The sequence below is a fragment of the Labrus bergylta genome, chromosome 6 (assembly GCF_963930695.1).
Source record: "Labrus bergylta chromosome 6, fLabBer1.1, whole genome shotgun sequence".
In the NCBI taxonomy this organism is placed as follows: domain Eukaryota; kingdom Metazoa; phylum Chordata; class Actinopteri; order Labriformes; family Labridae; genus Labrus; species Labrus bergylta.
Window position 1 is genome coordinate 2,763,514 of NC_089200.1, and position 23,451 is coordinate 2,786,964.

General features: G+C 43.2%; 2 protein-coding genes across 2 annotated transcripts in view; one reads left to right on the plus strand and one right to left on the minus strand.

The window, feature by feature from the left end:
* Positions 1–14,186, plus strand: part of kifap3a (kinesin-associated protein 3a) — a 33,481-nt gene extending 19,295 nt beyond the window's left edge. The window contains exons 16-20 of the mRNA XM_020654928.3: positions 1,375–1,473; positions 1,678–1,763; positions 4,040–4,229; positions 4,345–4,435; positions 12,585–14,186. Coding sequence (XP_020510584.2) covers positions 1,375–1,473; positions 1,678–1,763; positions 4,040–4,229; positions 4,345–4,435; positions 12,585–12,687 — 569 coding nt within the window. The 3' untranslated portion in view covers positions 12,688–14,186. The remainder of the gene's footprint in view (positions 1–1,374; positions 1,474–1,677; positions 1,764–4,039; positions 4,230–4,344; positions 4,436–12,584) is intronic.
* A 72-nt stretch (positions 14,187–14,258) lies between these two features.
* The window catches only part of niban1a (niban apoptosis regulator 1a), a 36,699-nt gene continuing 27,506 nt past the window's right edge, over positions 14,259–23,451 (minus strand). The window contains exons 9-14 of the mRNA XM_020654939.3: positions 23,237–23,415; positions 21,926–22,072; positions 20,743–20,853; positions 19,727–19,834; positions 17,672–17,783; positions 14,259–16,404 (exon numbers count right to left, since the gene is read on the minus strand). Coding sequence (XP_020510595.3) covers positions 15,110–16,404; positions 17,672–17,783; positions 19,727–19,834; positions 20,743–20,853; positions 21,926–22,072; positions 23,237–23,415 — 1,952 coding nt within the window. The 3' untranslated portion in view covers positions 14,259–15,109. The remainder of the gene's footprint in view (positions 16,405–17,671; positions 17,784–19,726; positions 19,835–20,742; positions 20,854–21,925; positions 22,073–23,236; positions 23,416–23,451) is intronic.

Here is a 23,451-nt window from a genome sequence, read left to right on the forward strand (position 1 = left end):
TGACAACGGTTGCTATGGAAGTGATGCGATAGAAAAGAAAGAGAGCAAAGGTGGCGCTAAAAAAGCTAGATTAAAAAAGAAAAGGAAAGCTTTAGAATCTGACACCAAACTCCACAAGGTGAAGACGTTACAGGTAAGTTAGCAGTGCAACACAAAAACACAACATGGAACATGAAAACCCACCGATCAACTTTACAGTCAGTCAATTATTATTATTATGATTTTTTTTTTTCATTAAAAGTAACACATGAACACCAAGACTCCTTCAAGTGTTTGTGTCGTCGTGTCGGCATGTCGGCTTGTCCTCACCCCCCCAAAGCTGTAAACCTAGGGGAAACACTGAATTCTTATATAGCCATATGTATAACCCACCATAAGAAAAAGTGATATCTAAATAGTATTTGATTAAAAGAAGTGTACAACTATGTCATGTAGCTCATCGTTCTGCTGCTGACAGGGAGAGTGAGGAAGACGCGCTGCCAGGCACACGCCATGAGCACATAACTCCAGAGTGGTCAGGTAGGAAGGTAGGATTTAGTCAGCAGTGTTCATATAATAAGAGTCTGGACCGGATCTATATGAGAAATTATCAGAAATAATTCATGATTTACAGCTTTATGAATAAAAGAAAGTATGAATAGGAGGGAAGTTCAGTAAAACTGGAAAGACTTGTTCAAATTAAAACTTAGTCTTGATTAAAAAGGTCATAATTACGAGATAAAAAGTCGACATTTGATTTCCTATTTATGACTTACTATCTCATAATTAGGAATGTAACGATTCACTCAGCTCACGATACGATTCTCTCAGGATTTATTTGACAAAATGAGACAAATTATGACTGAAAAAGAGGAGCTGCTAACCCGCTTGTCAGTGTGGTTTGACCTTTTAATGTTTTTCTCTCACAAGGGGAGGTGATTGGAGCTTCTCATTGTGGTGTTGATTAAATGCTGCATCATGTTGGCTGTGCTGTTTGTGTAGTTCTCTGTCTTGTAATATTTGCACACAGTTTTTGTCTCGTCTGTTGTCTTCTCACCTCTTTCTTTATCTGTCTGGAAGCCAAAATGCTTCAACACCTCCGATTTAAAAGACGGTGGTCCGTCCTCAATTTATAAATCTTGCTCTACAGCTGCTGACGCTCACCATCCTCATCATTATTGAGATTTATTATTCAGAGTACCGATGTGAACTTTAACTCCTTTGAATCGATTTATCTTGACTTTACGATTCATCTTTACATGCCTAGTCCAAAGAAAGAGAGCGTTTGTTTTGGTGTGCTTTAATTGGTGTTTAAAAAAAGAAACGAAACAGGATGAGTACCATTTAAAAAGGAATTCTTGTTTATGTTTCCTCCCTTCCTGTTTCGTTCTTCAGCCCAACAGGAGGATGATGAGTTTGTGTGTCAGATTGTCTACGTCTTCTACCAGATGGTTTTTCACGAAGCGACCAGGGACGTCATCGTCAAAGACACTCGTATCCTTCAACTTGCAGAGTTCCTGTCTCATTAGATAAATAGCACGCGTTCAGAGATGTTCATGAATACAATCCATCTCCCTCATGCTGCCACAGGGCTCCTGTCTCTTTTCTCGGCTTCTAAATCAAAGATCAGTGATCCATGCAGCGCTGAAATGTCCCTGAGATGATCAAATGTTTTCTTTCCTTGAGTCCTGATCTCAGAAGCTCCAGCGTACCTCATCGACCTGATGCACGACAACAACGCAGAGATCCGCAAAGTGTGCAACAACACGCTGGATATCATCGCTGTGAGTAAAGAGACGCACCCTTAACAACATTTAACACGGTTAAAAACACCACAGCTTTCCTCCTTATCACTTTCATCCCAATAATCCCTCTTTCTGAACAGCATTAAAAACAGCTTAAAACCAGAAAGTTATGCTGTTATCACCTTGTTAGGTTGGTAGTCCAACCATGTTTTTGAAAACTTTGTATTTTTCTTGCACTCAAAGTTCCTTTGACTCTTTGAATAAAAACAAACAAACAGTTATCACTTGTTCATTCATGTGATCATGAGGCAGTTCAAAGGTCAGACTCTCTGTTTACACTCAAACATTTTTGCAGCAGCTCTCTCTCAGCCTCTCTCGACGTGCCAGAGACAAATTTGACATCGACGATTAACTAACCGATGAATTCCTGCGTCCGCTGGTGACTGACAGGTGTGGTCGGCTCGCAGTCGGCGTGTGAGCGCTGCCAGGCCTCAGATCAGCGTAATGAGCTGAAGATTACAGGCAGGCGGCGAGCGGGGGGGCAGAGGAAGTGTTTCATTGAAAATTATCAGTGAGACCTATTAAACTGTGAACCACATGAAAGGAAGGCTGGGAGCTCTGGAGAGTGTCAGCGGGCCGGACAGCAGAGGAGGGAGAGAAAGCAGACACACACACACACACACACACACACATACACACACACACACACACACACACACACACACACACACACACACACACACACACACACACACACACACACACACACACACACACACACACACACACACACACACACTGAATCATTACTGCTGTGTGGTGTGCAGTCCTTTGGCAGCACACGCCATAACTGTGCAGTCCTGAGACGTTGGCCTTTGATCACAGTGGCCCTAATCATGCACACACACACACACGCACACGCACGCACACACACACACACACACACACACACACACACACACACACACACACACACACACACACACACACACACACACACACACACACACACACACACACACACACACACACACACACACACACACACACACACACACGACGTCACAAGCAGCTTTGTAACCCCTACAAGTGGGACACAGTCTTAATTCACAGCGATATTCTTAGCTCGGCCGTACGTCCACAGAAATATGATGAAAAGTCATATTTCTGCTGTGATGAGCTCATCCAGTCCTGAGCTCAGCTGCTAATAACTAAAACAGTCATATTCAACTAGCATGAGAAGCTAACTGAGTTGCTGAATGATAAATCTCTCAGGCCAGGGCGTCGCGGTCTCATAAGGCCGCCTTTATCGCTCCCCCCCCTTCAGCGCCTGCAGAGAAAAGAAAACAGAACTCTGCGGTCGTCCTCCGCAAAGGAACACACGAGGTTAAACAGCCGAGCCGGGCCGACGGACAGATGGAGGATTTTACAAGTCGTTGTGAAGAGAGGATGAAGACGAATGAGTCTCACAAACATCGACCTGCACACACACTTCCTCTCTTTTTTTTAGTTTTCAGATCGAAGTGATTTATGGATATAACCTTTTTAGAATCATCAAGATAGTTTTAGCCAGCCGCCGTGCAACACGCTGTAATTAAGCGTAATTAAGTTGTAATTATTACAACATTATTCCTGCCAGAAAATGCATCTAACTGAAGTATTTATTTTGTACCTTTATTAAGATCCCAATGAATGTCAAACATAGAGCTAAGGGATGAAAAGTTGAACACTGACCCTCTCTCTAATTTTAATAATGCTAGTAGATGTGTTGATGAAGATTACATTAGTCATGCTTTCTTAAAGGAGCAGTATGTAACTCTGACACCTAGTGGTTAAAACAGGTACTGCAGTCTAAATTCTAAACCTTGTAGAGAGCTGTCTCTCCCCCCCTCCTCTCTAGAGTGGATGCTCACTCAGGTCACCATGTGGTGGACTCTGAAGCTTCAGTGTTTATCCAGCTCTGCATGGGTCTGTAAACCTTTCTGTGTTCTAACCTCTCTCCATTTTTCAAAAGCATCTCCAATATTGATCCTAGTTTGAGCACGTTTCTGCTCGTGGAGCTTATTAGAAACATGCAGAGGCTTTTTAGGTCGGGTACAATCACTTCTATCTGAACCACTTCTCTTGCCCGCTTCCATCACTGCAACACCTGTTGACCTGATAACTGCTCTCATATCTGACAAACCGAGGGGTGTCCAAAACGGACGATGAAGTCATCCAAATGCTTATCTTCATGTCAGTTAATACTTGATGAAGTTAGTTAGTTTGCTAATGATTTAATAACTGGTATCTTTGGTCCCTCCACATCCCTGCAGGATTACGACCAGGAGTGGCGCAAGAAGATCCAGTCGGAGAAGTTCCGCTGGTACAACGGTCAGTGGTTGGAGATGGTGGAGAACCGACAGATGGATGAAGCAGGAGAACCCTTCGTGTTCGGGGAGGACGGAGAATCCTTCATCGGGAACGAAGACATCCTGGAGAGACCCGACCTGTTCTACAGCGCCGGTACCGATAGATTTTAAAGAGACAGATCACTGATTTAGAATTCATCTGAAAGTGAGAGAGTTCAAGACGATAAGATCATTTGACCTTCAGATGTTTACTGTGTTTTTTCATCCAGATGGGATTCTCTCAGCAGACGGTGCAATCAGTCCTGAGTTCTACAGCGACTTTCAGAACGGACAGCTGGCTCAGAGCGGATACATGAACAGGTATGAAGCTCTAAGTTCACCTAAACCTGCACTAGAGGGAGGAGTGTGTGTGTATATGCACAGAGGGGGGGAGGGGCGGTGCCTTGCTTAAGGGCAACTCGGCAATACTCAGGAAGCTATCAGACTAATTGCCAGACCTTGTCCGCACCAGGACCAGTGTTAGTCTCGTCAACGAAATAAATGACGAAAATATTCATTGAAGAAGGTCTTTCAAATTATTCCCTATGACGAGACGAAACTCCGCTATTTGACGATTTGACAAATAATATTACTTCATCATGTAATTGACGAAAATGTGACGAAACGAAAACTACATTACACGTGAGGATTATCACGCACCCCCCTCAGCTGTTCTAAAATCATTGTAAACCATCGCAGACTTCATCAAAGGTGTGTGTGTGTGTGTGTGTGTGTGTGTGTGTGTGTGTGTGTGTGTGTGTGTGTGTGTGTGTGTGTGTGTGTGTGTGTGTGTGTGTGTGTGTGTGTGTGTGTGTGTGTGTGTGTGTGTGTGTGGTGAGTGCAACAATGTGCAGCCTGGAGCCTGCAGGTCCATGAAGCCCCGCCCCCTGGAGCTTTTGATGATAAAAATAAAAGCTTGCGTCTGATTTTGTTGACTAAAATATCTTCTTTTTTCGTCAACTAAAATGATGTGCAATTTTAGTCAGTGACTAATTGACTAAACTAACTAATATCTGACTGAATATGAATTACATTTTCGTCAGGAGACTATGACTATGACTAAATTAGAAAATGGTGTGAAGATTAACACTGACCAGGACTTGAACCGGTGACCCTCAAGTTCCTAACCCAAGCCCCTAAAGACTGAGCTACTGCCTCCACCTTGGTTTGTGTCACCAGGTATCCAGTCATGCTTTTGCAGCAAATTGGCCATTGACAGTTCACCTGTGATTGGGTGTTTGGAGTAGAGCTGCTGCTCGAGCCAGATTAGCGTCCTTCCTGCTGAGCTTTTCTGAACTGAAGTTTTAAAGGGACTTATATATCTCATCCGGCCTGAAAACATGGTGGAGCTTCAAACTGTTGTCTGAGACGTCTGGAATACCTGGAAGCGCTCCTTCACTCTGCCCCGACCATGAATATTTAAAAGACTGGAAGGATGGTTGTTAGTCTTGGTGTTCAAGGAATAAGGACGCGTGAGGAATCTGTGTGTGTGTGTGTGTGTGTGTGTGTGTGTGTGTGTGTGTGTGTGTGTGTGTGTGTGTGTGTGTGTGTGTGTGTGTGTGTGTGTGTGTGTGTGTGTGTGTGTGTGTGATTGTGAAAGTGTGACGGCGGCTGTCAGCGGGGCAGGTTGTCCTCGTCCACAAACTCTCACTGTGTCACAGAGGAAACGCTAACCTGTGAGTGTTTACCTTCAGCTCGTCCACCGGCCCGCGCCGCCCGCTCGTCTTGTGTTTCCTAATCACTATTCGCTGATGTGCGTTTTTTGAAGCGAGCCAGGCCTGAGTCAACAAGGCCTCCGCCGCTCCCAGAAGGCATCGCTCAACCCTCAACAGCAATACTCCAGCTCTGAGAACAAACACTCAGCTGCCTTCTCCCCGTCCTCATGTTCATACAGTCTCCATGTTTCCCTCGCTCTCTCATTCCTCCGTGGCTCCGATACATCAACTGTTCAAATCCCGATACGCCGCCGCTGGAATTCCACAGCGAAACATGAAACTGAAGGCTAGGAATGAAAAATCAGTCCTGTTATCACGAGAGCCTTTTCTGCATCTGTTTTTGGTCTTTTTATCAGCAGCAGCTTTTTCAATTCACTGCTGAGATTATGAATAGTTGAGGAAATCGAAATTTTATTAAGGCCAATTAATCTTATTTATTATAAATCTCTCTCCTGCTCCTGTCGATGGACTTCCTCTTCAGCAGCAAAGTTCAGTTTGGCTTCAGACTTTTACCATCTGTACGCAACTGAGTACCACGGTAACATTTTTAAATCTTTGATATGATTTCATGTGCGACATGTTCCACATGAATAAATCATAAATCCAGTCTGTCTTGTGTAAATGTGTCTCTGAGTCCTGACTGTCTACAATGAGGGAGAAGCTCGAGTCCCGTTGGCTGTGTTGTTGTCAGAGCCGTGTTTACATGGACGGGACGGCCGGCTCCTCCCCTTGTGTATAAAAGCTGTTTTAGTCAAGAACTAGAGAGAAGAAGAAGAACATACTCACTGATTATTTGGATGTTAGTAACAGTTTTTAGATCACGCTCATTCTGTGTCAGTTTACATGAAATGTGAAGCTACGAGCTAACTAAAGAGCGCTAACATTAGCATGCTAACACAACAATGTGAAGCTACGAGCTAACTAAAGAGCGCTAACATTAGCATGCTAACACAACAATGCAGGACACAGGTGATAGCAGCTCGAGCCAAGAACAAATATGTCCACCGCTTTCTGCTAAACTCCTTTGTGTGAACTTGAGTGGAGGGGGGTTGGAGGTGTGTCTCTGGAGGAGGGCGGAGGCTTCAGTATGGAGGAGGTGTGGCCAAACAGAAGTTTGTTTTGGTTTCATGCTGGTGCTCAACGACTTTTTGATCCAGTAGATGTCGCCATCTACTGGATCAAAAAGTTGTACATTCTTCCTTTCGGGTAAATATCCTAGACACCCAATACTTGTTAATTTCTTGTTTTTAATGACCAAACATTCCAGGCACACTCCTGCACACTGTTAATTGCTCAAATACATTGGCAACATTTGCGTGTTCGTGCAATGAATACAGCGCCCTCTGTCTTTCAAACGCAGCAGCTTTTGTTTAAAAGAATGTCTGAAGATTTAAAGCTTTGGTATTTCCTGCTTCTATCAATAATAACACAGATTGTTTCTTTTTAAACACATTGTATCGAAGCATTGAAAATGCTGACAACCTTTAAATCCAACGACAGCAGAAAAGATGTGGCCTTCATTTCTTTATCGTCACGTTTCACTCCCTTCCCCTCGCCGCTCTCAGCTTTGTAAGTGACACCGTCTGAATATACGGCGCTCGCCGGGGGAATCGGCGTCTGTGAGACTGTTTTAATTTGGCCGCTGCACTCCGAGTGATCCAGGTTAAGATAATAATCAAAGCCAGCTCCAGAGCTTGGTTTAAACCATGTGTGAAACATGGTGTGAATGGAGCCTTTAAAAGAGATGTTACACTCTTACAGTATGGATGTCAGAGTCAAACAATAAAGAGCCTATAATCTTTATTTATAGAACAAATAAACTGAAGTGCTCGACTGGATCAAAAATAGAATTAAGGATAAACATGATGGGCCGAATTCAAATTTAAACACACAGTATGTAGATTCTGCCACCAGGGGGTGCAGTCGGTCGTCTCTCAACCGGAAGGTCAAGGGTTCAAACCCCAGCTCCTGCAGCTACATGTCCAATGAGTCCTTGGTCAAGACACTTAACCCCAAGTTGCTCCCGCTGCTTCGTCGCCAGCATCTGAGATGGACTCTTTACTCAGCAGCCTCTACCATCAGTGTGTGAATGTGTAGGTGTGACCTGCGGTGTAAAACTGCTTTGAGGAGTCAGAAGACGAGAAAAGAACTGAACAAAAACATGAGCCATCTTTGGGCTGGTTAAAAAAAATCGATTCATCAATGCATTGCAATTATTATTTTCCCGATTCAGGGAAATCCTGAGATTGATTTTTTTCCGTTGTAATGACACCCCTCTCCACTAGGGGGCACTGTTGATTCTGTGAATTCAGCTCAGGCAAAATTGTGCACTTTAAATCATACTGAACTTTAACGTTTTATTCTTTGTTTATTTAAGAATAATGCAACGATAAAATATTTTTTTGAGTCAGATTGTTCCAAACCTATCAAAATCAAATCGAGAAGTTGTGGACAATACCCAGCTCTAGTTTTGGTGTCGGTGTTTGTGATATTCCGACAGTGTGCAGGTGTTTGCCTGCATGTTTTGTTCCTTTAAAACAAGAAGTGACTTTATAATTGGTGCAGGGAACTTCTACTTGTGTTGCCGTGGTATCGACACTTTTAGATTATTATTCTTATTGTATTAAAGTTTAAAATGTTGGTATCGTGATAATTCTAGGGAGGAGAGAGGGATGGATTTCAGAAAGGGTTAAAGGAGATTTTTTTCAGGTTTCCAAGAGAGAGAATCCGTGTGTGATATGACTAGAGGACTGTAAGAAACGCCAGCATCAGAATGAATGAGCGCTTTGAGAGGCCGTCAGGATGTGATGAGGCGCCGGGAGCGACGTGAGGTCAAAATAAAGAGTCCCAGTCAGGTGAGAGGTGAAGATACGAGTGAAGGTGGGGATGGAGAGGACCCGGGTTTCTTAAAGGGCCTGCGTGTTGGTAAGCCGTAACCTGAGCAGTGACGGCGGGGCCAGATCAAAGCGGGCCACGCCGGCGCCCTGGAAGAGTTGGATGCAGACGGGGCGAAGGGTCACACCGAGGGAGGAAGAGAGCCTGATCCCTTTTTCCTGTTCACTGCCGAGGAATGTTCTCTGCGGGATGGGACGCGTCCCAGCCGCTCCGCTTCAGCCACCTCCTGCAGCCGCCTCCGCCGGGGCCAAACCGCCATTCATGGGAACACTGGGCCCCTTGTCTCAGCGGCCCCTGAGCCGCCCTCTGCTCGTTTGGTCGGCGTGTCACAACACACGCTGACGCCCGTGTGACGAGAAGAAGGTGGCAGCCGGGTTCCATTTGCATGTTTCAGAATGAGACATATCACAGCTGACTGCGTCGGGAATCGAACCTGCTGCCAATCTTTCTTCACCTGGGATCAGATGGATTTTATCTGCTCCAGAATTTAAAAATCAAGACGGACACAGAATTCAGATTTGAAAACAATGGGACCATTTTATCAACATGTTGGGGAATCTTTATAAAAGCATGATCGATGCTTATATTTATCAAATCTGAACTTTAAGAACAAAGTCTGAGTCCTAAACATCGATTTAATTTCTTAATTATGGATACGTATATTTCTCTTTAAATATGTTTTTTAAGAGTCTTATAATAATAATAATAATAATAACTTTATTTATATAGCACCTTTTAAAAACACAGGTTTACAAAGTGCTTTGACAAACAGCAAAAACAAGAACAAACTAAACCAAACACAGAAGAACATAAACAACAACAAGAACATAACAAATGCAAAATACTAAAAATAATTAAATACAGTTCAACAGGAAAGAACCCAAAGTGCACAATACCTAACAGACATATAGAACCCGACCATCACAAGAACCATCACAAGAACCATCATAAGAACCATCATAAGAACCATCATAAGAACCCAGGAACACAAGAACCATCATAAGAACCATCACAAGAACCATCACAAGAACCATCATAAGAACCATCATAAGAACCATCATAAGAACCCAGGAACACAAGAACCATCATAAGAACCATCACAAGAACCATCACAAGAACCATCACAAGAACCATCATAAGAACCATCATAAGAACCATCACAAGAACCATCATAAGAACCATCATAAGAACCATCATAAGAACCATTACCATTATACCATTATAATCAATTATTTAAAGAAACTGGAACATTCCTGACTTCATTTTCTTTGAATTAGTTTACAAACACATTATGTTTAACTGATGACACAATACAAATTGGTTTAGATAAAAAAAATGTTTCTATGCGCCGTCGTCAGTCCACATCTCCAAAGTGATGTCACACTCGAACACTTCCATGTAGTGTGTACTTAACCTGAGTTTCCAAAGGGTTTATATTCACTTCTTCTTCTCTGTCTTTTCCTTCTTCGTCTTCTTCTACTTCTTTTCTGTCTCCATCTTTTTCTTCTTCTTAATATTTGTGGTCTTCTTTTCCATCTTTTGGCTAAGTCTCTGTTTTCTTTGTCTCCGTCGTCTTCTTCAGCTTCATCTTCTCCTTCTTCGCCTTGTTGTTCGTAGTTCATCTTCTTTGTCTTAGCCTTCGTTTTCTTCTTTGCCTTTGTCTTTTTGATGTCTTCTTTTTCTTCGTCTTCTTACTCTATTTGTCGTCTTGTACTTCTTTGTCTTCATCTTGTTCTCTGCTTTTGTCTTCTTTGTTGTTTTCTTCTCCCTCCTCCTCATCTTCATGTCCTTCTTCCCCTTCTTCTTCTAACCATATTCAGTGAACATTAGTCTGCCAAACTATTATCCATTGTAGCGTTAGCTCGCTAAACTTCATCACAGTTTTATAACAATGAATACAAATGAAAAATGCTGGAATCTCTACTTTCTCTTCTGGGCCCCCTGCTTTCATCCTCTTCTTCTAAGCAGCAAAGATGGCGGCCGTTGAGGCTGAGAAGTGTCCACCCTAAACTTTTGTTTACCAATACTAGAACACTATCACTTCCTCAGCATTTTTACATTTTAGTTTTCCTAAAACAGAACCCAAACTGAGACCCCGAGTGGAACAGATGTTGATCCAGCGTTAACTCAGAGTTTCTAACAATCAGGCTGTCACGTCCTCACTCGTGTGTCAGGACCAAACATCCGGTGGAGAACCTGGAAGTCTCAGCCTCGGGCGTAAGCAGCCAGTCAGCCACAGAAACATTCAAACAGGCGGTGGGGTGGATGGTGTGACTCAGAGCTCCAGTGTTCCTCAGCCTCCTTTAGCTCGGCTCTCAAATCCCCCCTGACAGCCGTAGCGTGCGGAGAGGAAAAAGTCATATTTCTGCCCACGGAGGAGGAGGAGGGAGGAGGGAGGAGGGGGCAAGGGCAAACTAGAAGAAGAGATGAGGGGGTGGAGGGTGGGGGGGCACGGTGCAGGCTGTGTGTAACTGATCGCTGGAAGTGATTTGGCTAAAAACAACACGTCATTATGGGCGCTCGCAGGGGCAAAGCAAACAGCTCGTATTTTAGGAGGTTTGAGGGGGGGGGGGAGTCGGGATTGGTGTGAGATATGGTGTCATCCATCAGAGCCCAGTTTATCCTTCACCCGCTCCACCCTGACAAGGCGGTCAGGCCCGTCACTGTGACCCGACCACAGGACTCAGACTTCCCAGCAGCTGGTCAGAAGATGGAGCGTGAAATCAGCCCCCCCCGCCCTCAGCATCCACACGCCCATAGGAACTGATTTATACGCTGTAGATACATGTCTTTTATCATCCCCCTGCTATAGGCCCCTGTTCCTGGGCGGAGGGCAGTCAGGTCCTCCTGGTTTGGCTGTCAACCCCCGCCCCCCCCAAACCCCCCCCCCCCCGTCCGCCCGCCGGCCGCCCTTGTCACGCCGTCGTGTTTTGACATCTCTTCGTTCTTTATGACTTGGCCGCTCTGCTGTTTACCCCTCCAGCCATGAGCCGTCTGTAACGCACACACACTCAACCAGGACGTCCAACACCTGCAGCAGGGCGGACGAATATTACTCTTTTTATGAGGGATATTTTTTCATGACTCAGCGATTGGTCCGGTCCCGGGGAGGAGGGGGGGTTTTCCTGAGAGATGTCTGGTGTTAGAGCTCCACCTGGTGGTGTGGTGTCATACTGTTCAATCTGTCCCTTAACTGTGAACCATTGAATCAAATCTGCACGTGTTGGATGGTCATCTTTGTCCGAATGCAGACTTTAACACCGTCATATTCTTAATTAAAGTCTGTTTTGGGTCTACTTCCTGCTTACCTTGTGACCTCCATCAGTTAGAAGAGTGTAGGAACTTACACCCTTCAGTCTCAGGACCTTTTCTTACTGCGTTTTCTAAAAGTCAGAACTGTGGAGAAAAAGCCGTTTTAGTTTTAGTTCTGAAAAGTGGAGCAGGCAGAAGACGGAGAGGATGGACTTTTCTCATTATTTGAGGAATTGTAGACAGACTAGAGACACACTTGGGTGAAGTGGATTTAGCATAATATGTGACCTTTAATGTCTGTATGTGTCTTCTTATCTACTGAAGCAAGAGACGTTCTGCAGTCAATTAACAGAAGTTAGTTGCAGATTGCGCCCTCTGCTGGTTCAAAAAGAGTATCACACAAAAAATGTCTCATCGATTTGAATTGTCCTTTAACTTTAGTTTTTTTGTATCTCGACGTTTTGTTTTCAGTTTGACTCTGCTGAACATCTCCTTACTTAATGAAACATTGATGCTCCTAGTGAAGATCTGTGTGTTTTATATTTTTATCTCACTGAATTAAACTTAACACTTAACTCCTCCCCTCTTGATTGTTTTTATCCCCTCAGTATGACGGAGCAGTTGGTCCCGACAGATCGACCCGTCAGCTCCTACGGCTTCCGCCCTGATGAACAGTTTTTCCTCAACTACAACAACGGCTCCTCTCGGTAAACCAGGAACGTCTCACTCTCACACACACACACACACACACACACACACACAGACAGTCTGTCACACATTAATGCTTTATGAATATATTCACTCTGTACTTATCAGTATCAATGTGTCTTACGCTTACATTACACTTTATAAAAGACATTTTTAAGTGGTTGAAGAACAAATGCTGCGTAACAAAGTTCAATGTTCTGATAATAAACGAGGCAGCTGTTGATTGAGCACTGAAGATTGTTCTGATTTTACTGTCCTGTTTGACACGAGGGAATGTTTTCTTTTGAACAAAAAGTTTTCTGCTGTGATTCAGAAGTCTGATATTTCTGATTTTGTCAACACATCTCACACGCAGACCCAAAACCAGCAACATGTCAGTCTGTCTTTCTTTGCTTTCTGATTTTATTTGTCTCTCTAAGCTCCGAGCTTAGCGTTGTCACGATACCAGAATTTTGATAATATCTTAGAAAACAAACAATAATCGAAAACCTGTTCAATACCTCAGGAACAAAATGTAAAGTTCTTGTTTTCAATTATCAAACATTGCAGGCAAACTCCTGCACACTGTCTCAAATGTCCAAAAACAATCGCAACATTTCGGTTATGGAGAGGTTGGCAACTTTTTTGTGCATTTTTGACAAGGCAGCAATTGAATTTATAAAGCATAGATAAGGCGTTTCAGCTCTCAGCCTGTCGTTAGGTTGACTGATAGTTAGACTGAGACAGCATTTCCAGCGTGTAGATCGCCATCGATGGGACTCCAGCGCCCCCTGCAGGAATAGACGGGTGGCGGCACTCAGGTTGCATTCTTTAATATTTACAGTCTATGAGTTGAAATTGCCTAGAAACATTGGCAACTTTTTGGTACTAAAAACTTTGTACAATTAAGACAGTGTGCAGAAGTTTGCCTGCAAGTTTTGAAGCATTCTTTTCCCGCCACACACGTCTTGTGAAACACATGTAGATGTAAGTTTCAGTGCTTTTCGATTCCATCAATCATCGTTTATAAAACCTCATTACACCGAAAATGTGGGACTATAAAATAAAAAGTGCTATTTATGTTCTTGTTTTGCCTTAAAACACACACACACACACACACACACACACACACACACACACATGGAATCACTGCAGTAGTCTAGCTTAAATTGTCGTCCATCTTTCTGTGAATGTAATTGAAGAAGAAACGTGAACTGCCTTTGTTGTAAACTGTGTTCTGAATTATGAAATATGAGAGAATCTGCTGTTTGATTTTCTTATGTCTCCTCGATGGCGTCTTTGATGTGCCTGCTGCTGCTGCTCTGCTCAGCCGGCTGAAACACGAGACGCTTCTCTGAGCCGAGATAAATCGTGTAACTGGTCGGAGCTTTATTGTTGTCAAAACTGTATTTTAAACGGTCGCAGATGTTGGATCATTCGCAGCTTTTTGATATTTCTGCATCCAGTGGTGTCTGTGATGAGTTATTAAAATGTTGTGCACCGTAAATAAATAATCAAAGCATCACGCTGCATTTGTTTTATTTGCATATTAAACAGTTTATTGTTTATGGTTGAATAATGGAAACCAGAGAGAGTTTGTTTATAGACTCTGTTTTTTTTATTATTCATATTTTCACACAATGTTTCCATCAACAGCTTACAGTCAGATAAATGTGTCATTAACCAAGTCTGAATGAGATGCTCTACAGGTGAAGGCACGCACAGGTGTACAGACCCAGTTACTATGGCAACCACATTCACGTGGATGAGGTCGGTTTCCGTCAGCATCAGGAGGCAACATGGAGGTTACTGGAAAGGCACTTTGATGAGCTACTTCTTCAGTTCTGTTCGTAGGTATAAAATAAATCCTTTATGAGGTCAAAAAAATAATCACATTCAAGAAAAAAATATATAAATTCTTCTGTTTTAGTCGGAGTTTCAGGGGATATTTCCTTCAGATGATGCATGCATATGGTGTGATATCTGTCGGAGGGATTTCTAGAAGTGACTGGAGAGCCATGACATTAACATCCATCTTCACTTCAAAGCAAGACCTTCCCATAAATATTATTATTTTTTACTTTTTTTATATAAATCTACCACAATTTAACATTTCTTCACGATCATAATAAAAAAAAAAGTTTTCCTAATTCTAATTAAAACTAAAAATCATTTTAGTGTTAAAAACAGAGCAGTTGGTTTAAAAACACCCGAACAGCTGATATATATCGATTTGTGTAAATGATTCATATAAATAGTTCACCAACATTTCATGCATATGTGTTTAAAAAAGTTCATGGAAGCTCCTCTGGATGACTCTCAGGAATCTTTCTCCTGCTTTTGTTTTAAATTAATGATGATTGGATGAAAGCTACCGTCACATTCAGGTGAAAAAACAAGTTCCCTTTGGTAGAATAACGTCTCGAGTTATCTTCGTTTCTCGTCTTCATTCTTCTTCTTTTGGGATTCCGCTCGGGTAACGCCGCACCAGCTCCTCCACCTCGATCACCTCCTCCACCAGGTCCCGGATCTGCTTGATGGAGTCCAGAGGTGGGGCTTCAGGGCTGGAGGGCGTGTCCTCTTTAGCGTCTGCCGCCACCTCCACCGGGGACTCCACGCTCGCTCCTGCCTCGATGTTCCCGCTCACAACGACGCTCACAGCTTCTTCCGTCTGCGCCTGAGGAGACGGCTCATTGCTTGTAGATTTCTCCTCAGCGGGCTCGTCTGAGCTCACAGGCGATTTACTCAGGTTGGCCTCATCTTCCAGGACGTCCGAGGTGGTTGAGACTTCGTCCTCACTGCACGGCGTGCCTTTGACCTCCTCAGTGGACTCCACATCTGACGGAGCAGACTCACTTCCCACGGACACATCCAGAGAATTTGGGTCTGAAGCCACAGGTGGTTCTGACTCCCGTCTCTTTAAGTCCCGGCTGACTTCTGCAAGTGTGACTGCAGGTGTTTCACCACTAGAGGGAGCCTCTAGGTTGATGTCTGAGCTTGCACAGAGGGTCTCCTCCCCACTGCTGGCTGCAGGTTGTGAAACTGAACCCTCCTCTAAAGTGTTTGCCGGTTCATTTGTAGGATCAGGACTTGATACAGGTGCGTCTACCTGCGCTGCTTCTACATCTGTTTTTATACTTTCTATAACAGCGGGGATTGCTGACACAGCGATTTCTGCTTCCGTTGGAGCGTCTGTGCTCTGTGTTTGAGGCTCAGCAGCCGCCTCAACTTTCTCTGTTATGACAGAAACCACTTCAGTCTCTGGAGCTGCTGCAGCTTTTACTACTGGTGTCTCACTCTGAATTGTTGTTTCTGCTAAAGCAGGAGTGTCGGCTTCTTCCTTCACTGTTATGAAGACGTCTTCTGCTTCAGGTGCGATAACCTCAGCGGCCTCTACCTCACTGACGACGACACTCTGACCATCTTCTTTTTGCTCTACCTTCCCCAGAGGTGTTCCAGTGACCGCCACTTCCTCATTCTGCGGCAGCACGTCAGTCCCCTTCACCTCCCGCTCCTCCTCCTTCTTCTCAGGACTGGAGGACAAACCGTTCACCGCCAGAGGAGATGGGGGCAGGGGCTCGGAGGAGGAGGAGGTTTTACCCGGCGAGGTTTTAGGCATGGCAGGGCTGCCCGGAGTGGAGGCGGACGGGGAAGAGAGGCTGGAGCGGCTGGACTGACTGAGCAGGTCTCTGCTGTCATTGAACAGGTTGTACTTCTTCAGATTCGCCGCCTCCTTCACAACTGCAGGAGGAGAGAACAAGAGAAGTTAGAGGAGTCACACCAAGCTGGGTATCAACTCGATAAGTAAACCCAGAGTTTCTATAGTATATTGATTTAAAAGGTAAAGTAACCATCACACGACCAGTTATACACAAGTCTGTAGCCAGAGCAAACTCGGATATTTGAAAAATGTGAGAAAGTTAAGCGCCTAATCCAGACTAAAATCACAGCTGCAGCGACAAATGCAGGAAGAACTTGGAACAAAAACAATCGCTGAGTGGGAAAGCACAATGTAAGGCTTATAACATGACTTTATCATCATTAGTGCAAGGCCTGTTGGACAGTTTTAAGATGTAATATTTCAGCTAAAAAGATGAGCATGAAAACATAAATAAGAGCAGTATATATCCTTCATTTGAATCTTAAAGGCCCTGACACACCGAGCAGATGTTAAAGAACTAGATGCGACAAATGCAGACTGTGATGTCTCGCCTCACGTCTTGGCCAAAAAGTTGCACTTGAACACACCGCAAAGACTACAGCCGACGGCCGACCACCACATACGTTCTGCTCATGCATGAGAGGAAATAACTCTCCATGCCAGCAGGGGGCGGTAGCTCCAGAAGACATTTTCACACCGCTGTCGGTCACCACTCGTATTATAGGTCGTCTACTAATGGAGAATAATGTCTGATAAAAAGTTGAAGATGCCGCTGGCGTTGTCAGCTCTTGGTCTTTTAGTGGAAAAAAGAAAAGAAGAGGAGGAGACAAATAAGGAGAAACCACACTAATGGGTGAAAGCATGGAGACTACAGCGACATGCTCAACAGGCTTTACTGAACCTGAGAGGAGAGCTGGAGAGAAATGAAACCTCCCAACAGCCAATCAGAGAGATTCCTCTCACCGACCAAATTGGCCAAAAAGACAGACGGGGGGCCGACTGGCAGCGACTGCAAAAACTAGGGCAACCACCGCTCACCGACTCTCCTTGGTGTGTCAGAGCCTTTATACTTACAGTAAGAAGAAAGCTTTGGTGCTTTGATAAGTTTCTGTTGTTTCTCAGTGTGGCTTCAATTGCAAACAAACTAAACCAGCATCCTGTTTCAGGTTTGTGCTGAGGTTCAGTTATGTTTATTAGATCTCCAGAGTGACAACAAGAGAAGATAATGTCTTATTTTACCGCTTTATTTTCATGTACGCTGCACGGTACTTTTGTCTTCGTCTGAATGTAAAATTAATAAAGATTGTATTGTTAAAGACAGAAGATGGGAAACACATGATATCATACCTGTGGTGACCTCTTTGTCCAGCGTTTGCAGCAGGATGTCCTCATAAACGTTCTCCACGTTGACGAAGTTGGAGTGGTCGGTGTAGATGGATTGTTCAAGTCCCTGAAGCTCCTGAACAGAAACAAGTCATGCTTGAGTTTGTCTTTTGTTATTTGAAAAGTTCTAAAAAACTTTAACGCTGAATGAAATATATCGGCGTAGATTTCACAATGATTTTACACCTAAAAATTCTTTTCTAAATCCTTTTAATTTCTGTCAGTACTTCCTACTGGAGTTTGACATTTCACTTTACTTAATGGTAGCACATTATTGACCATTTAGGGACGTACTTGCATCCTTGACAAACGGAATAAACCTGACTCAGACTCCTTAAATTCTAGCTTTTTGTGAAAAGAAAATGTATTCTAAATTCTCAGTGGAAATGAAATCTTTTGCTGAATACCATACAGAAGAAATGTGGCTGTATGGCAAGAAAAGGGTCACAAGTATTTTTTAAACATAAAATAAAAACCTTTTAGATGCTTTAAACTGCAGTAGAGATTTCAGGCTGAAAGTTAAAGGTTTCAAGATAGCAAGAATTTTCACTTCAATATGATTCTTTTATAAATCAAACAATATCTATAACCATTTCAAAACCACAGCCACAAAAAAAAAACAAGTCCCACAGCCAATAAACGGTAATTTCTTGATTTTAATCATCACAAATTGCAAGCTAACTCCTGAACACTGTCTATATCAGTGGTTCTCAACTCGTCTAGCCTCAGGAGCCACCACCGACCCCTCCATGAGAAATCGCGACCCAACTTTCTGATATTTTACAACTGAAAAACTGCAGGAGGCAAGAAACTGAACAAATCAAACACGTTTAAAAAGAGCTCTGTAGACTTTTTGAAACCATTTTTATCCCAGGCACACATTCCTGACCAACTGAAAACGGCTTTGCGACCCACTTTTGGGTCCCGACCCCCCAGTTGAGAACCTCTGGTCTATATTGTACAAATATTCTAATAATTTATACAGCGTGCAGTTTGCTTGCAATCGTTGATGGAGTCAGTCCTGTCCTCACGAAGTAAATGTTTGAATGTGATTCAGTACTTTTTAATTCTGTCGTTCAGTAAAAGAAATGAGATTGTATCCTTCTGAAACAGCTGGTATTCAAGAACCAAAACATTTGTCCACTAAGGCTTGTAATGAGTCGTTTGTGTTGTGGATCTGAACGGATTCTCTGTGTCCCACTCCCCTCTCTTCTGGACCTCTACGGTACCCGCCTCACCCACAAAGCAACCAGCATTGTGCGTGACCCCACCCACCCCTCACACAGCCTCTTCAGCCTCCTGCCATCGGGGAGACGGTACCGCAGCCTGCGGGCCGGCTCCACCAGACTGAGAAACAGCTTCTTCCACCAAGCTGTCAGGAAGCTTAACTCTCTCCCTTCTCTTCCTTCTCTCCCCTCTGCCCCCACGAACACTGGACGTTGAAACCCCCTCCCGTTTGCCACCAAGAACTCTGGACTAAAAACTCTGAAGCTAACTATTCAAAAGTACACTCAGTTTACTGCACATTGCACAAGTTTACTTTTTCTTTCAATTTTATTTATTTTATTTATTTTATTTATTTTATTTATTTTATTTATTTTATTTTATTTTATTTACCATTTTGTACCTTTTGCACAATTTAGAATGTATTACTGTAAATATTATTTATCTTATTTTTACCTCATTTTATTTGATGTATTTTATTTATCTTATTTTACCTTATTTTGGTTGTATTGCACCGCAGGACGGAGACAAACGCAATTTCGATTCCACTGTATGTCTGGCATATTTTGAAATTGACAATAAAGTTGACTTTGACTTTGAGTGGTTCTAACGATATCTCAGGGTTAACTGAGGCTGTGGTTGAGGCCCTCAAGACCCCCCCAGCTTCCTCGAAAGAAACAATGCTTATGTTTTATATCTGTGAGCAGATGATTCAAAGATCATGTCTGTGGAACAGTCGGTATGTAATATGTTGTTGAAACAGTGTGACTGTGCGGGTGTTTGAGTGAGGCTCACAGATTTGCAGGTCGGTGCGAGGTTCTTCTTGATGAAGGGCAGAGTGATGGAAACCAGAGCCTCTCTGGAGATCCTCTTCCTCACTGTGCTGCTGTCGTAATCATATTGCTGCAGGACACACACAGAGGAGAAGAAGCACTTGATGTCTTTGGGTCAGGTTTTTAACAGCTATGGTCTTTCTTCTTTTTTTGTTTTATTAATTTACAAAATCCCAAATTTCCCTTTGCAGAACAACAAAGTTTCTGTACTAAAACTTCCTGATAGGACCGTTCTTTTGGATGACCCTTTGATACACAAACATGGATCAAAACTAACCAATCAGGGTAGCAGTATTTTACAGTTTTACAGATTTATTTTCCTGTCTGGGGATTTTGAAGACTGAGTTGTTCATCCATTTGTGGTTTCAAAAAGCAACTTACTCTCAAACAAAAAGGTTTATCTCTGTTGGGATCTTTTTTTATGATGCTTTCAGACACTTAGAAATCGATCTGTAGCTGAGTGGTTAGTGCCGTGTACAGAGGCTAAAGTCCCTGGAGGCAGGCCGCGCGGGTTCAAATCCAATGGTGGCTCCTTTCCCGCATGTCATTCCCCTCTATCTCCTTCTCTCACCATGATTTCTAACTATCAACTGTCCTGTTTCTGAATAAAGGCATAAAAAGCCCCGAAATTAATCTTTTTTTTTTTTTAAAGGATTGTAATGCAGCCATCAATCTGCTAAAGCTGTTCCAAAAATGTCTGTAACTATGACTCAATTAGACCAAAAAAAATAGCTAACATAAGGCCCCAGTTAAATTAAAATGACTCCCACTTTAAATACATTTAAGAAACTTTGTCATTATTATGAAAAAGAAAACAGTGTTTCTAAAGAAAAAAGGCTGAAGTTTGTGTTTTTTTGTATCTTAAAAGTCTAATTGGAGCTGTGCTGCGTTTTTGGAGCTTTGAAACTACTTTTACTAATTTAATTTAATTTCCAACACCAACATGTTTATTCAGCTCTTGAGTTGTAAATGTCTGACCTTCAGCACTCTGTGTTTGGCCTTTTCGATGGCAGAGCCGGGGTTGTACGGGTTGTCCTGGACGGCTTTGTAGAACAGCTGCTCGAACGTGTACGCTGCATTCTCCATCAGCTGAACACACACACACACACACACACACACACACACACACACACACACACACACACACACACACACACACACACACACACACACACACACACACACACACACACACACACACACACACACACACACACACACACACACACACACACACACACAGGATGAGATCAGATCAGATCAGACAGCTGCTCCCAATACAGAGCAGAAACAAAACATCTGGAAGTCCGATCAGTGTGAAATAAAATCAGCAGCAGCCCACGTCTGAGCTGAGTCTGTCTTTGTTTTAGCTCGGAGACGCTGAGTCGATGTATTGAAGGAACATATATTACAATCACAAGTGTGTCATGAATGTCTGTTAATAAAATGAGTAACATCGTCCGCCCACTCCGCCTGCCTGAGCTGAAAAATGAAAGCGTCGCTGTCTGTCTGAAGTAGACGTTGAAGGAAGAACACATGCTCTTTGTGTGTGTGTGTGTGTACGGTTGAAACATCATTAAAGGCAGGGTTGGTAATTTTAAAGAAACTAGCATGATTTTGAAAGTAGCATTCCCTCAGTGCTCCGTCTGCACCCCCTCCCCTCTGTGCTCCCTCAAAAGCCACGCCCCCTCACTTACATGCACAAGCGCCGTCGCTCCAGATGTGGACCTCAGCTCAACTCTTTGAAAGAAAGGAGTTTCTAAATTTGGGTGCACATGAGTTTTTTTTAAAATTTTTTATTTGGTGTCATGTCTCGCAACAGGTAACCATATCCTTTGTTTTTTAAAAGAATCATAAAGTTTTGAAGGACAGCACTAATAAACATTGCTCAGACGCATTTCCCCTTTTGGGAATTTCTTTAAAAAAAAATAAAAAAAGCATAAAATATCTTTGTTAAGATTACAACAATTGTATTTGTGTCTTTTTGAATTGGTCAGAAATAGAGGACCCCACTTTGTCCATTTACAATAAAAGTCCCCACTTGGTAGTGTAGGCATGAACGTGTGTGTCCACAGCGGTCCTGATGTGGTCCGTGTAAATGACGGTCCCCGTTTGGTAATTAGGCATGAATGTGTGTGTGTGCAGATTCGTGTCACTGTACCTGCTGCAGGTCGATCTGAGCGCTGTGGATCACTCCTGTGATGTTTTGGAAACCAAACCTCTCCTGCAGGTGCTTCAGTTTCTCCTGCAGGGAGCCGATCATCTGGTAGCAGCTCTGCAGGTTCGGTCTCGCCATGTTGGCCAAAGACTGCAAAGGGAGAGAGAGAAATAACCAGCGTCACTCATCAGCTGCGTTTTTCACCACAGAGAGGCCCGTTGCATAAGGACCCTTATTAGGAACTCAGTTTTCCACTAAAGGAATGAGAACAATTTTCACATTTCCCAAAAGGCAGGGTAGTTCATTTCCTCCAGATCTACTTTTTCAGATTTTGGTTGAAATTGTCTTTAGGTCCTGACAGACATTAATAACTCATGTTCTCTGAAAAAGGAACAAATAGAATCCGTCATCTGTATCAGTTTGTAAGTCTGTAAAAACTTCCACCAATGTCTGCCACGAGGTACCAATCTGATGAACCAATCAGACGCCTCCCTGTCTCCCTGCTCGCTCTCTACCTCTTGTGTGCACGAGTCCACACTCAAAGCATGAGCTGAGGTCCGCTTCTGTAACAACAGCGCTCGTGCATGTAAGTGAGGGGGCGTGGCTTTAGAGGGAGCACAGAGGGGAGGGGTTGGGTGCAGACGGAGCACTGAGGGAATGCTACTTTCAAAATCATGCTAGTTTTAGAAAATTACCAACCCTGCCTTTAAGTGTGTGTAAAGATCGCTCTAAACAGAGTGACAGTCACAACTTTACAACATATGACAAATCACATGTGAGCATGTGAATTCATTGAAGGTTTGTAACCGTAAGCAACATTTATTTTCCATCATCTTTCCCTCTGCAGAAGAGGACATCTGCAGCTTTTTCTGCTCATGTTGCTCCAACACATAAATGGAGTTATTGAAGCACGGGGACAGATGGATAACAAAATCATAAAAATAACCACTTGTTCTTCAGAAATCTCATTCTGTCAAACCAACTGTCCAAAAAACAAAGTCATCCAATTCATAGTTGCACAAGACGGAGGAAATCAACGAGTCGTAACAGCTGACAGCAGACACTTGAGTATACTTCTCCTTTTTATTTAAAATAAATAACGCCGCAGCAATTCTTCAAAGGTTAAAAATAAAATAGCTGTCGATGAATTTTCCATGAGATGCATCAATAAATGTTTGATTCTGTGTTGTTTTTACTGAGATAAGTCAGGTTAATGTTGCTTATTAAAAACAGACAAACAAGCTAATATTTTTGTGACAGTAAAATATTAATTTGTCGACTTCTTTCTTATTACGTCAGCTATTCTGAACAAACCTTTTTCAGTTGCTCGTTGTCGTTCACCTCCTGACACACCTGGTCCATCATGTTCTCACTCAGCTGACGCCCCTCCTGGAAACCCGAGCTGATTGGCTCCATCAGCTCCTCCAGGACGGAGGCCAGGTACGGCTGCACCTTCTCCGAGCTCAGCTTCTCTGCCGGCTCTGATACTTTGTCTGAAGAGAGAAATTAAATACTTCATCTCAGGGAAC